Here is a 14,640-nt window from a genome sequence, read left to right as displayed (position 1 = left end):
TGTGAGCTGCCAGCTCTTCCTCCCTCCCCTTCTCCCTTGACATGAGGAGAAACAAGGCCCTGAAGGGTGATGCTTGACGCCGTACTGGAAAGATAATGGCAGTGTTTATGAATGAACCACCCCAAGCACATGAATTGGTTCAATAACCCAGACTAGAAACTGGGCTTCGCTCTCCAATCCTAACCAACAGCTCTTCTTGACACTGGAGAGAGCAACTGCTTTCCCTTTTGACAAGTTGGCTCAAAAGGAAGAAGGCAAAAAAAGAGGTCTCAGGACGTCTTACTGTTCAGCTTGTGACAGAAGGACAGGGGCCGGATAGTCTGCACTGTCACCACCCCTCAGGACCCCAAATAGGATTGGACCCGGTCTTCGGTCTTGCTAAATAACGTCTTCTGTCACATGACAGAGGACTTCAGTAGATTCAGGCCAACTACTTACACCCGGGCCACTTCACCATTCAGAGTCTTGGCATGAGGGGCCGGTTAGGGTTAGGATGACCTTTAAAAAACCTGATGAGGCAACACTCGCCACTGCCCATTTTCTCCTGAAAGGCGTGGTCCTCTGGCTTTCGTCTCCTACTGTTGATTTCTAGCTCTGATGTGTCCCTCGCCTGTGTGGTTCTTTAGAAAGTGACTTCTTACACACACAGGCACTTTCGCACACACCTATGTGAACCAGTCTGAGAGTTTATAACCCAGTGCCAAACTCAGAGTTAAATGCTGTGGTTAAATGCTCAATGAATTTCTGTTGAATATAAGTAGCCCAGAAGAATCTAAGCAAAATGTGAACTGGGGTGTTTGTAAGTCCCCGAGCTTGTCAACACCAGGAGACAGCCCTGCATCAAGGTGTTTGGACCATATAACACTGAACAACGTCTCCCCCACCCTCCCACATAAATGCAATCCCACAGCAGCCACAGCAGGCCCCCACCGACCCGACCTCACTTTGAACTTTCCCTCCCCTACTTCTCTGTTGGAATCATCCCTGCTGTTGGGATGCCTCCCCCACATACTTCTTCCCGTGCTGAAATGCTACCCATCACTCCATGCCATTTCCTCTGTGTACCCTCAGACTGACTCTGTGAGTCTGAAAGTCAGAATTGTTTTCTCTCTCCCTTGTCCTCTCAGCAGACTATGACCGTGATATGTTCTTTTATTTGGGCTCTCTACCAGCCCTTGCAATGATATCATCACCAGTGCATATCTCTGTCCAGCCCTGCCCTGCCCACACCTTGCTGGTGGCCTCTGGGTCCCTTCAAAGGGCCCAACACAGCCTTGCACACAGTGAATGCTTATGGAGGATGCCCAGCCAGATGGCAAAGGCTCTGGTGCTCCCGGGGGCATCGCTCGCATTCCGCAAATCTGCCGACAGTTTCGGGCTGGCTGGTGGGAAGCCCCCGCCAGGCCTAGCAGCTGCACAGGCGGGCAGCATTGAGGTCCTGGGCTCAGGGGCAAGCCCGTCCTTACTTGGCATAGGCTTTCTCCAGCAGGCACGGCCAAAACTCTTGGTTGTCGAGAGGATGCACAAAGAGGTACTTCCCATTCAGGACAGGCAGGCGATCATCAACCACCACTTCTGCCCACTGGCCACACTGCCAGAACTGGAAGAGAGATGGACATACGGCTCAATAGCCTTGGGGTAAGGGAGCTCCTGGACACACAACCTGTGTCAGAAGATAACCACCGTCACCACATGACCCCCGCAACGCAAAAATGAGTGCTATCCAGAACAAATCTCAGCCCACGTTGATGGACAGGGGATGTCATCTCCACTGGCAGATGGAGAAAATGAGTCACAGACCAAGTTAGTCAAGGAGGATGCAGCAGAGGGAAAGGAGACTTAGGTTCTAGCTTGACTTTGCTCCTAAGTCTGGCCTCATCCTGGCAAGTCCTTTGTGAGCTCCAAGCAGGAGACTCTCCCAGTCAGCTGGGCACAGAAGGGCAGTGGAGGGAGCAGATGCTGAGTGTCAGATACAGATGCTGTCATGGGGAAGGAGAGCCTGCTGGGAGCTGAAGGCTTGGGGGAGGAGGCAGGGCTGGGCAGGTGGAGAAGAGGCGGGGAAGGCATCCCAGATGGCAGGGAGAGCGTGGGGGAAGGCCCGGGGACTGCAGGATGAGCAGTGAACAGGAGGACTGAGCATTACAGCCTCGCTCTGGCCCTGCCATCACAGCAGCAGAAATGACACCGGCTGGCACTGCTGCTGCTAAGAGCACAAATGAAGCAGATGTTCCTCTCTAAAACAGACTGCTTCAATCCCCGGCATTCAACTCTTAATGGTTCACCCAGGACATCAGCAAATGAGGAAAATCCATAACAAAGCCGGCCCTTTGGAGTTTCTTCTCTGGCTAAGCAGCAGGGCTTCCGGCTTCAGGCCTGAGCCTTGATGCAGGCAAGTCTACGACAGGTGGGCTGAACATAACCTGGGTGGATGCGATCTGTCATCTACTCGGCAATGACAGGAAGCCAGCCCCAGGGCCTTTTCCACAGCTGGATGTCCCAAATGTCAGGCCTTTGTATTAGCTGAGGACACACTTGCAAAGCAAAAATGGAGACCAAGATGGAGGTGTCGGTGGAGACAAATCAAAGATGTTTTCATGGTCACTAATGAACCCGGGCACTGCACCAGTTTCGGCACCATTGTGGATTCATGTCCCTATTGCAATGAAGATGCATCGGTGCGTGAGGTCAAGAGCCAGCAGGGATGTTACTAGAAGGAGATCGTGAAATGTGGCTGAAGCACCAAGGAAAGCGAATCCCAGCTTTTAGAAGAGGGTCCTGGAAGGATAGCCCAGTCTGGATTTGGGTTTAAGGGAAAGCCAAGTATAGCAGACAGTCTACAGTCAGTGGAACTGTGCTTGAGTCCTGGTGTTGTCTTTAGTTACCTGAGCAACAGACATTGGGTAAGACACTTAGTTTTCTGTGTCTCAGGATCCTCATCTGTCAAATGGGGGTAAGAGTAAGAACTGCCTCCTGGGGTTGTAATTGGGATCAGATGAGACTGAAAGTGAGATCACAATTTTGAAAGTAGAAACTGTTTTTCAATAGCCTTTCCATTCAGCACCTAAGATGGTGGCTGGAGCACAGTAGGCCATCACGCAGAATGAGCGAGTCCTGGCTTGAAAAAGCTCCTCTGATTTCCCAATTTACTTTCAAGTCACCCTTACCCCATTTTCCCAACTTACTTTCAAAGAACAGGGAAATAAATATCAGATAAAGAGGAACTGAAGGCCAAAAGCATTACATGTGACAAAGAGGGATATATTTGTAAGCTTTATTTCACCAAGCAGATAATAAGAATCTTTGGGCACTAATGAATATAGCAGGAAGAATATAAAGCCAGAATATCTGAAAGCATAGGAGGAACTCTCCAAACTCTAACTTTGGGGAACTTCATCACCTCTTTTAGAATTTGACAAATCACACAGACAAAAAATAAGCCCAGATAAGAGAGATGATTGTACATTATATAATCTGCAAATGAAGCATTTACAAAAATGTGATGGGCTTGACCATAAATAAAATTTTAATAATTTCCCAAAATGTAGAGATTTATGGTTTATATTTTTACTGTAATTTAATAAATCTAAAACTCTACAACCAAAAGATGACCTCCCTATAAAATGTATTTAAAATTAAAAATATATTATCTTAAATTTAATAAAAGTAAGATATTTTATATTGAAACCTATAGATAGAAATAAGACCTCAGAGGAAATTTTCTAATCTCAGTTTTTATGATAAAAAAAACACCTAAGAATATTAAATTTAAAGATTCAGAACATTTAAAAAAACACAATAAAATTAACCAAGAGAAAATAAATGGGAATTAATGAAAATAACTAAAAGTAATTATATAAATCAAAGCCTCAATCATCTGCATCTGTTATGTATTTTACTTTCAAAGAAAAGATAACCAATGAGTAACACCATTTTCCAAATTATATCAGATCAAAGTATGTAAGTGAACTTCTTCTATCCAAAGCTCAATGGGTTTACTTTAAAAAGTTAGTATAACTCAAACATTAAAAAATAACTAGCCTCCAATTCTACATATTGCATAGATGCAATAATTCTAATCAAATTTTTAACAAATTAAATCCAACAGTGTATTTAAAGAATGGAGGACCAGGAAACTATATAACTAAAATCCAGAGAAGGCAGAGTTTTGCTCTTGTCACTCTTATTCAAAATTGTCAGGTACTAACTGAAAGAGACAAGGCACAAAAGCAAGTAAGTTCTATAAATAATAAAAGAAGAGACAAAATCATCTTTATTTGCAGATAATATTAGATACCTAAAAAGTCCAGACTCTACTAAAGAAAAAGTTAGAACAAATAAAGGAATGTGGTCAATTGGCTGGATGGAATTTAATATCTAATAAGGAGTGGCTTTTCTCTTTTCAGCAACATCTAGAAGCTAGAAATGAGGGGGGAAATCTCATTCACATGAGCTACAAACTGTAAAATATAAGAAACTACATTTACCACGAAGGGTATAGCACCAATATGAAAACATAACCATAACATTTTATTGAAAGGCATAAAACTAGTTCTGAATAAATGGAAAGATAGACCGTGTTCCTGGAAAGAATCATTAACATAATAAAAGTGTAATTTTCCCAAATTAATACATAAATTTAATGCTGCTCCACTTCGCCTCACAATGGCTTTTCTTTTTAATTAGACACAATGATTTTAAAGTTCTCATTGACGAATAAATGTGCAAGAATTAGGAAGATACTTCTGAGAAAAGAATAATGAATAATGAAGGTGAAATCATCCTACCAGATGTTACAACTTACTCGAAAGCTACTGTAATAAAAATAACCAGATATGGCACAGAACTAGACATAGACAAAAGCTCGATGATGTACGGGGTGCTTGATCAAAGACTCTTTTTTTTTCTTTTGGTGATTGCACCTGCCTTTTACAAAAAACTTACATGAGCATTCAGCCACCCTCTCAGGAGCATACCCATGCCTCTCTCTTCTTCCTCCACACGCACACATCTACTAAACTCTAAGGGACCCCAGGAGATTTAACACCAGGGGAGCAACAGGCAGTGGCAGCTCATCCTGGATTAATCCCCTGAACTTGTCCCCAAGGCCCCTTTTCTCTGATTTTTCAGTGAGCCAAAGCAGCCCCGCCTAAGCTCTCTCCTGTTGCTCCTTCTATCTTAAGCCCTTCCAGTTTCACTGTCCTCAGCTTTAATAAATGTGGTCTCAAAAGTAAATGGATAAATAATACAAAAATAAAGTAATTTACATGAGAACATTTTTACTCTTATCATTCCCAGGCATTGTCAGGTCATGAGTTCACACCCTTTCTTGGTATTATGCAGTGTGACTAACACATAAGTTAGTGCCCCTTCCACATCTCAGGATGTCAGACAAGAGATTATTCAAGAGAGTCACTCCCCAAGCTCAGAGAAAACCATGCGGGAGCATCCAAGCGGTGCACGTACCCAGAAACGGAAAATCCCTGCATACCGGCGGGAAAAGCTTTGGTTCATCAGGATCTTCTGCAGATGCTGTGGATTCTGTGTCAAGGAGCCCAGTGCTGCCAGGAACCAGCAGTCTCCTGTGAGAGGACACATGCCAAGTATGAGAGGCCTATTGGAAGCCCCACCCCATGCATTTTGCATGTTTTTGTAACCAGAGTCCATATTTGTCCTTCTGAGTAATGCTTTTTTTCCATCTGAGAGAGAACTGAAGGAAGAATTCACTAGGGCCAGTTCTAAGTAAGACAGAGGAGGAGCTGGTGGTAATGATTAATGATGGAGGTGATGGTGGGGTGATGATGGTAGAGGTGATGGTGGGGGTGATTGATGTGGAGGTGATGGTGGGGTGATTGATGGTTGAGGTGATGGTGGAGGTGATGATGGTAGAGGTGAGGGTGATTGATGGGGAGGTGATGGTGTGGGTGATTGATGTGGAGTGATTGATGGTGGAGGTGATGGTGGTTTGAGGGAGGTCATCAGAACACCAGGCAGGCTTTGGCAGGACTGGTAGGCCAACTTATCTTCTGATTCTCATTTTGCCAGAGGTATTCAGAACTAAAGTGACAGTGTCTTTGGTTGTCAGCAAACAGATTTGTGTTTTTGTTTGCTGATACTTGCTCAGCCTCTACTGTATCAGGACCCCTCTAGCCTACACAGGGGCTCTCTTCTCCTCCTCCCCCTTGAGGGCAATGTGGCCTTGAGTTTCTCCTTGGATGTCATGGTGAACCCATTGAGCATGAGCATCACCTCCTTCTCCTGAATCTTCCCTCCTTTATCTTCAACACAACCAATTATTTGAGTGCCATTTTGTGTCAGACACAGAAACGGCCTCAGAGAGGTCCCATCTCCACATAGGGAAAGCTCTAACCGGAGGGTTACGGCTGCTGGGGGTCTTCCCCACACTGAAACACAGGCTTCTGTCCACTTAGCCCAAGTCACCGTGATTCCATCAGGGGAAGTCAAGGTGCAGGCATAACTTGCAGGCGGGTGTTTTAAGGATATAGAGTCTGTTCTTAGAAGAGTCTGATTGTGCTGTCTTCTACAATAATTCCCTGCCCACTTTCCTCTTCCAGCCTGTCCACCCCTCCACTCCTGTGTTTCTGACTCAGGGGTTTCTCTCGGTCATTCCTGATCCGGTCCAAGGCAAGCCCTCCTCTCCCCTGTCTAGACTGCTCAGCTGTTAGCAACAACTTTGATCCATGGCTGTCTGGTGGGTGGGAGGGAGTCAAACAGCCCTGGATTTAAACCCCAACTCTGTCACTTATTGATTATGTGACATGAAGGACATGGTTTTACCTCTTGGACCCTTTGGGTTTGCATATACATATAGAGTGGGGATGTTACGGGGCATAAAGGAAACAGCTCATGCAGAGTATCTAGCAGAGCATTGCAAAAGTTCAATGAACACTTGCTTCCCCTTTCTCGTTCTCTCTCTCCTTCCCATCTTCTGGATGCTTCTATCTACCCAGTGCTCAGACCAAACCCTGTGTCCATTTTTTTCTCTTTCTTTGATAATGTCTCACCGCAATAGCTCTGCACACCCATTACTAAGCTGACTTGCAGGCTGAAGACTGGACATGGGCTGGCCATCTACAGTAGCACTGAGGGGCTGGCCTCAGCAGCTGGGACAGAGTTCTGAGGGCCTCCACACCTTCCTAGCCAGAGGCTGACTTTGCGCAGCTGCTCTGGTCTGGAAGAGAAGACAGTGGGTTCTTACCTGCATCCCCTTGCTGGATGTCAAATCTGCTTGCACCTTCCAGGATGAAATGAGGCTTTGCTTTACCCATCAATAAATCCTTAGGAAAGAGGGAGAAAAGCCATGAGCATTTTTCATCCCTCTGTGTCCCGGAGTGGTACCCAAGACATCACTCACTTTGTCTTTGAGAAGTAGAGGTAGAGGTTAATTCTTAAATAGAGGTGCTTAAAAGTTCCCCTCATTCTTCAGGTTTTATTGTTATCAGGAAGGCAGATGTCACCAGGGTGTATATGTAACTGTGAGACAGGCAATAAATACTCCTAAGCAACTGCATGAGGAGATAGCATAAATAAGGTCTCAGAATCCCATATCAGATATTCAGCTATCCTGGTCCTAATAGGCAGTGTTTTATGAAGAGGTTATGAATGAGGAAAAGAAAAGAATCGGATACATTTATTAGAGGAAACTTTTATAAACATAATAAAGCTTTCCGTGTGAAATGTCATCTCTTAGAAGTCAGCCTAGGCCTTCTGGGCTCCAGGTTCAAGTGTAGACACGTGCTTTTCAGGATGCAGGATGTGCGCTACTCAGATCTTTGTCGGCTCTCTGACGGATTCTAGAAGATCCAGGCCCCTCATCCTAGGTGCTGTTACTCAGAACCTAGTTCTTCCCCAACCTCCAACACGCACAGTGCCTGCTGGCTACCGAGAGGGTCGCTGGAGGATTCGGGCATGCTGCAGTGTCTGGGAGAATTTTGGGAATTTGCAGTAGACATGAGGATGGTGAGAGCTCCTGAGGGGCTCCCCAGGCCCTTTGGGGAAACCCTGGGCTGAAGGTCTGGTTCCTGCCCTGGCCCCACCAGCCTGTAGGTTTGCCCCTGCTAGGAGCGGGTGCGAATATCCTCAGCATCCTGTCCCTGCAGCTCTGCCTGCATTTCCATCGCACACGTTTGTGGAATTTGGTAACTGTGCCTGTATCATTTCTTTTCACATTGACAAATCAGTCCCCAGAGAGCAGGGCTGCAAAGTGGAAATAGATTCATTTGCTCAACAGCCATGCGTGTGAGGAGTCTCTGCCTTGTGAGACCGGCCAGCCCTTTGTAAACCACGATTTCTGGTGGAGCCGCCACAGGGCCAGCAACCGTGTGCATGTCTGCAAACATGGAGGTCCAGCTGGCTGTGAGGGGCCATGACTCACTGCACCTCCTCCTGCCATCTGCCCACAAGTAACCAGCCGTCTCAGATGGCAGAGGGGCACTGGGGCCCAGGCCCTGGAATGGATGTGCCAGGCCCAACTCTGCTGCCCCCAGGGCTGGGCAGAATGTGCCCAGCAGAGCTCTCTGCAGAGGGAACAACTCTTCCAATTTCAAAGCAACTCGGGGCACTTCATGGACTTTCTCTGTCCCTGCTTCCACTGGAAAGGAAGCCGAGGCCGCAGTGGAGGCTCAGCTTTCTGAGCCACCCCCAGCACAGCTATTCCTGTGAGTTTGATTGTGCTGTCAGCGGGGGAGGGGTGTGTGTACTTGAGAGTTGGTGTGGAATCCTGCTCTGGGTTGCTCTCTGGTGGCTCTGAGAAACTTCCCTTCCTTTGCTGAGCCTCCATTTCCTCGTGTGTAAAATGGGAGACTCCAATGATAAAGCGACCCAGGCACAGGCTGCCATTATCAGCCCTTCCGGAGGGCCAGGCGCTCTGTCCACGGGTTGCCTCCCAGCAGCCTGGCAAAGCAAGCGCCCTTCCCTTTTACGCAGCAGGAAGGAAGCAAAATACTTAGCGCAGCGCCTGGCAGGGCGTAAGTTCAATAAATATCGATTCCCTCCATCTGCAGTATTTGCAAAATTTGAAAAGCCATATTCATAGACAAACCCAGCGCCTCAAATCCATTCATTATTAAACAACATAGAATAAAAACATGATTTAAGTAGTCGACTCACAGATGTGAGAAAGAAAAAGACAAAGAGAGGCTGGCAAATACAGGCGGAAAGAAGTGATTGAAGAGCACAATTAGTGAATTTATAAAACAGAAAAATCAATAGTGCAAGTAAACTGTTCTTTTTGGGCAAGAAGGCTTACATAGATCTAACCTTTGGCAAATGTGGTAGAGAAACCCAAATAAAAGTAGTGAAAATTGGGTTTTAGCAATATAAAACATGAAGATTCTATGCTAATTCATTTAAAAGTACTAATGATTTTCTGATGAAAATGAACATTGTCCCAAATCATTCAAGTTAGTATATAAGCCGAAAAGATCAATAACCTCGGAATAGTATTTTTAAATGACCCCAGAACAGTAGTTGGCAAACTCATTAGTCAACAGAGCAGCAAACCGTGGATGCGGCTCTCGAGCGACAGTTTGCCGATCACTGCCCCAGAACACCTCCCTACCATGTAAGTACCCGTGATTCTCCTGCTGAGTTGTCTCAAACTTCCAGGGACTAGACAATTCCAGTGTCACGTACAGTTTCATGTTTAAAAAAAAGAAAAGGAGGAAGAAGAATCCTGCCACCATTTATTCTAAGAAGCCAGCATAGCCTGGAGGCCCAACCCAAGAGAGAGAAAAACAAACAACACACACACACACACACACACACACACACACACACACAAACAAAAAACAAACAAAAAAACAACAACCCAGAAGCACATGCACACCAGGCTGATTATACTTATAGAAACACGTGAAACGAAATACTCAGCCAACGAATCTACCATAAATGACAAGACTGATCCACCCTCAGTAGGGTTTCCCATAGAAATTTGCCAGGGTGGATATCTAATGGAAAAAGTACTTACATGGGCCAAAGAGGAGGCAATTTATATCCTTCCCAGAAGGCATTTGATAAATAAACAATTTTCTCTGATTTGCTAAAGTAATAAAAATAAACACAAAACAAAAATTTTAGCTAATTAAGAACAGAAAGGTACTTTAATGTTATAAAATCAAATGGCAATTATTTCCAATAAAAAGCCCATAGTCAACATCAATCTCCTTTGGGCACAAAACCAGCATCTAAGTTCCCTGACCTCTGAGCTGCCTATTCCTTCCCCTCCCTGGGCTTCCAGGGGTGCTAGAGAGTCTCAAAGGCAGAAAGAGCTGGAAGAAGACTATGAAATGTTTTCACCTGCCGGGCTGACCTCCTGGGACAAGGCCCCCAGAGAAAATGGGTAAAGATGGCTGGGGAAGATGGTAAGGCGCTGGCTCTGGGCAACCCCCCTGTCTCCAGCTGGGCCGGAAACACCAACACAGTGCAGGCACTGGCAAGGATCAGAGTATCCACCCCACGCGTGGCTCCATCACCATGGACTTTGAGGGCATGGAGACCACTGGTACCCAACTCCTACAGCTTGGACTAGGGAGGCAGATCCCAGGATTGACAGCTCCACCAGGCCGAGTGAGCAGATGCAGAGAAGCAGAGATTTGTTCCAGGGCCCACAGGAAGCAGCTGGGGTGGGGCAACCTGCCTCCACGGTGTGCAGCTCTTCCCTACGGACCACACCAGCAGGTAGGGGCTTCTTGACTTTGGTGTTTCCTGATTCTGTGAGACAGTCTGGCCTTTCGATGGCACGGAAACACCCATTTGTGCAGAAGAAAACTGCCATGGTTGATTTTCTGTGTCAACTTGACTGGGTCCTCAGCTAACACCATTTCTAGGTGGATCTGTCAGAGTGTTTCCAGATGACATCAGCATGTGAGTCAATGGACTCGGGAAAGCAAATGCCCTCCCCAGTGTGGATAAACCTCACCCCATCCAGAGAAAGTAAAACAAAAGGCAGAGGAAGGGAGAAGGTGCCCTTCTCTGGCTGGCTGCTGAGCTGGCACATGGCCGTTCTCCTGCCCCTGGACCGGGAATTACACCATCTGCTGCCTGGTTCTCAGGCCTTCCCTCGCAGACTGAACTACGGCATTGGCTTTGCTGGGTCTCCAGCTGGCAGATGGCAGAGGGTGGGACTTCTCCGCCTCCGTGACCACGTGAGCCAATTTCTCAGAGTACATCTACCAATAGGGACTATGGATATATTTCCTATTAGCTACATGCTATAGGATATACATTAGTTCTGAACTGCGGAGCTCTTTCTCAGTGCAAAGTCTGGGGCAGCCCCTGTGACATTAGGTAGGCCAGAAACTCACCTAACGCAAAATTCCCTGGAGTTTTAGAAAACCCCCTCTCTTGAGCGGAAGGGGGTCTCTTCCAATGTGACGTCACTGGGTCTATTTGTGACAGTGACTCCTGCATTCTTTTCAAAGACCGCTCAGGCATGTCCCCAGACAGTGTGCTTCTCTTGCATGAGGGAGCGCCAGGCTTAGCATACGGGCATTTAGACAGGCTCTTTCAGGGGGTGGCCCAGAGTTCAGGCTGGGCCAGGTGGCAGCATCACTTCCTCCTCTATTTTTGCCAAGAAGATCGGCTTTATTGGCATCAAAGTTCTTCCGCTCCATGGCAACTGGCTGTTGGCACTTTCAATTTCTCTCACCTTCTGTTACTTGTTGCTTTTACAACTTAACACTCATGTCTCCATTTTGTTAACCCTTTCCTTTATCAAAGAACTCATTTTGGTCCCAAGGTGAATCATTCTTAGGGAAGGATCCTTTCAGGAACTCTGGCCCCCGGGAAGGAGAAAGTTGTTGCCTGGGCAGGCAGTGCTGCATTCTGGGATGGCCACGGGCCGGAATCCACAGTGGGGCTGGGTGCTGCGTTCCGAGCGCCCAGCACACAATGTGGTTTGGGCCCATAGCCCATTCCTCAGTTGAGAAGTGGAAAGTTTTTCACTAAAGAATGGGGACAATGGGGACATTTTAATCCCTCCACCTGACGTACACTGTGCTCTGCTGTGCTCTCCAATAAGGTACATTAAATTAAGTTCATTTAAACAGAATAAAATGAAAACTTCAGAACCTCAGTCCCACAACCCACATTCCAAGTGCTCAATAGCCACATGTGACCAGTGGCTGCTGTAATGAACGACACATAATGAACCTTCCCATCCTCACGGAATGTTCTATTGGGCAGTGCCGACCTACCGAATGGGGGTGACAATGTTATCAACCTCACGGGACTGCCGTGGCAATGAAACACAATGTGATGGGTAGAGTGCTTAGATTAACACCTGGCACATGTACAAACTTGATAAATGGGATTTTAAAAATTATTATCCATGAAATAAAGAAGAACAAAGGAGACAAAGTAAGACACATGGAAAGCTCTAGGAAGTACTATACTGCCAGTTGTGATAAGAAACACAAAGATATATGACATATTCACATATACACTTTAAAAGAAGTGCTAGAATGAAAAAAAAAAAAAAAAAAAAAGGAGCCCCTGGTAGAAGAGGAATGGGAATAGACTGCATTTGGCCCTGGTGCCTCTATCCCAGGTTCCTGGAACAATTCTTTTTTTTTTTTTTTAATCTTTATTGTTGAAAGTATTACATATGTCCCCTTCATCCCCCACTGACCCCTCTAACCAGCCTCCATGCCCACCCCAGGCCTTTGCCATGCTATTATCTGTGTCCCCTGGCATGACTCTGTGTAAGTCGTTTCACTTTTGTTTGCCTACGTTTCTCCTTGGCCCCCAAAGACATGACAAGTTGAGATGCTTCTGGAATTAACACTTTCTAAATGGAAACATCCATAAATTCTTAAACACTATAGATGTGGTCTCACATCTATTGCCCAGCACCCTATGAAAAAAAGGAAAAGAAAACACATTCAAAAAGAACCCCACAAAACAATATTTAACCCTTCCAAACGTTAAACAGCATTCTCTGGTCAGCCCTCCTCAGGAGGGGAAGGCCTGAGGGAGGGAGGCATGTCACCGCTGGCTGGGAAGATGGGTCCTAGAAGGCTGGAGCACCCATCTTTCTTTAAGCACATCCAAGCGCCACCTGATCCCCACTAACCTCCCCCTTCCCCAAGGCTTCAAGTCTGTCCTGAGTTGGCACCCCCAGAGCTCTGTGTCTTGTTCTGTGTCACCAGAAAACGCCTTTTCTGGATGACCTAACGTGACTTTACTGAAAGGGCTCGGTAGAGTACATGACACTTAATGTGTGCTCAGTAATACTTGCTGATGTTATAATTGTTAGCTTACTAGACACGATGGCATTTTCTCTTGTTTTAGGTTCCGCTGGTGGCTCTTAGAAGCACGAACAGAAGCTTTGAGCACCAGGGCATTGACAGTGACCCTTACCTGGGTCTTTGTCATCAACAGTGGCCCTGATGAGATTATGAGAATGTTAAGTTGGCTGAGCAATGTCCTCTGGAGCCTCATGCCATGAAACTGAGATGGTTCTGGAAAAACCAACAGGGCTCCCCTTGCTGCAAGGTGGAGTGAGTGGCCATCTGCTGGGGTGGGGGTTCAGGGGACTTGGAATGTCGCCCTGAAATAGCTTCCTAATTTCCCAGCGGATGTCTGAAATTCTTTTGTAGGTGATCGGGCCTCTTTGCAAGACTGGAAATACAAATAAAAGGGAGAGAGGCGAGTCAGTTTTTTTTTTTATTTTTTTTTTTTTAATCAATCTTTATTGTTCATATTATTACAAAGGTTCCTCATTTCTTCCCCCCTCCACCAGGTTCCCACCCCACCCTCTGCCCCCTCCTCATCCCCCATTGTCCTCATCCATAGGTGCACAGTTTATGTTCAGTCTCTTAATTCATCCTATTGTACAGGTGACTGACATGGTAGCTTCCCTCTGAGTAAATTCTAACAGAAAAAAAAAAAAAAAAGGAACAGAAGATAAAGACAGTCATACCGGAAGAGAAGAAAGAGTGATGACAGGCTCAGCTATGGAGACGGAAGAGACCTCAGAGACACTCTTCACACCTATACCTCCTCATTTTCCAGGTGAGAATACCGAGGCAGGTCCTCTAGGGACGTGCTCGGTGTTAGAGCTGGATTAGAACTCAGAGGTCCAGAGGGGCCATGGGAGGGACCATGGCGGGCTGGCTCAGAGGGCCCAGGAGCTGGGTGTGTGCCTGGGGGGCTCACTCACCTGTGGGCGCTCCCACCGCAGGCTGGAGAGGTGTTTTCCCTGGAGCAGCCGCGGGCCTATGGAAGAAATATCGGCAGGGAAGGTCTCATCCTCAAACAGGAGGCCTCTGCTTAGGCAACGGTCCCTCAGGGTCTTAAAGTCCTGGCCCTTGAACTTGATGACAGGCGTCTGGGATAGAGGCTCCCGAGTGTGTGCCATGACTCTCCTCCGAAGACTTCCAACGTCTTTTTCTTTGGGTGAGAAAAAAAAAAAGATAGTTTTAGAGATGAGCTGTCAAGCACTTCACATCATCCTACGTGAGCCCTGGAAGGACACTCAGATGTCCCCTCCTCCGCCCCCCCCTTACAAGTGAGGGGACTGAGTCCCAGATCAGTGCTGTCCCTGGTGACACAGCCAGCTGGTAGACGAGCCCAGACTTGAGTCAGTCATCCTTCCTCTTGGTTCCGTTTCAGTCCGCTGTA

General features: G+C 46.6%; 1 protein-coding gene across 1 annotated transcript in view; it reads right to left on the bottom strand.

Moving 5' to 3' along the window:
- The window catches only part of CAPN13 (calpain 13), a gene marked incomplete at its 5' end in the record, with an annotated part of 42,087 nt that extends 27,710 nt beyond the window's left edge, over positions 1–14,377 (bottom strand). The window contains 4 exons of the mRNA XM_084900208.1: positions 1,467–1,600; positions 5,464–5,579; positions 7,217–7,295; positions 14,180–14,377. Coding sequence (XP_084756334.1) covers positions 1,467–1,600; positions 5,464–5,579; positions 7,217–7,295; positions 14,180–14,377 — 527 coding nt within the window. The remainder of the gene's footprint in view (positions 1–1,466; positions 1,601–5,463; positions 5,580–7,216; positions 7,296–14,179) is intronic.
- Positions 14,378–14,640: the final 263 nt, after the last annotated feature.

Source organism: Pipistrellus hanaki (genome assembly GCF_964339955.1).
Source record: "Pipistrellus hanaki genome assembly, chromosome: 12".
NCBI classification, from domain to species: Eukaryota; Metazoa; Chordata; class Mammalia; order Chiroptera; family Vespertilionidae; genus Pipistrellus; species Pipistrellus hanaki.
This window is presented reverse-complemented; position numbering and strand designations above follow the sequence as displayed.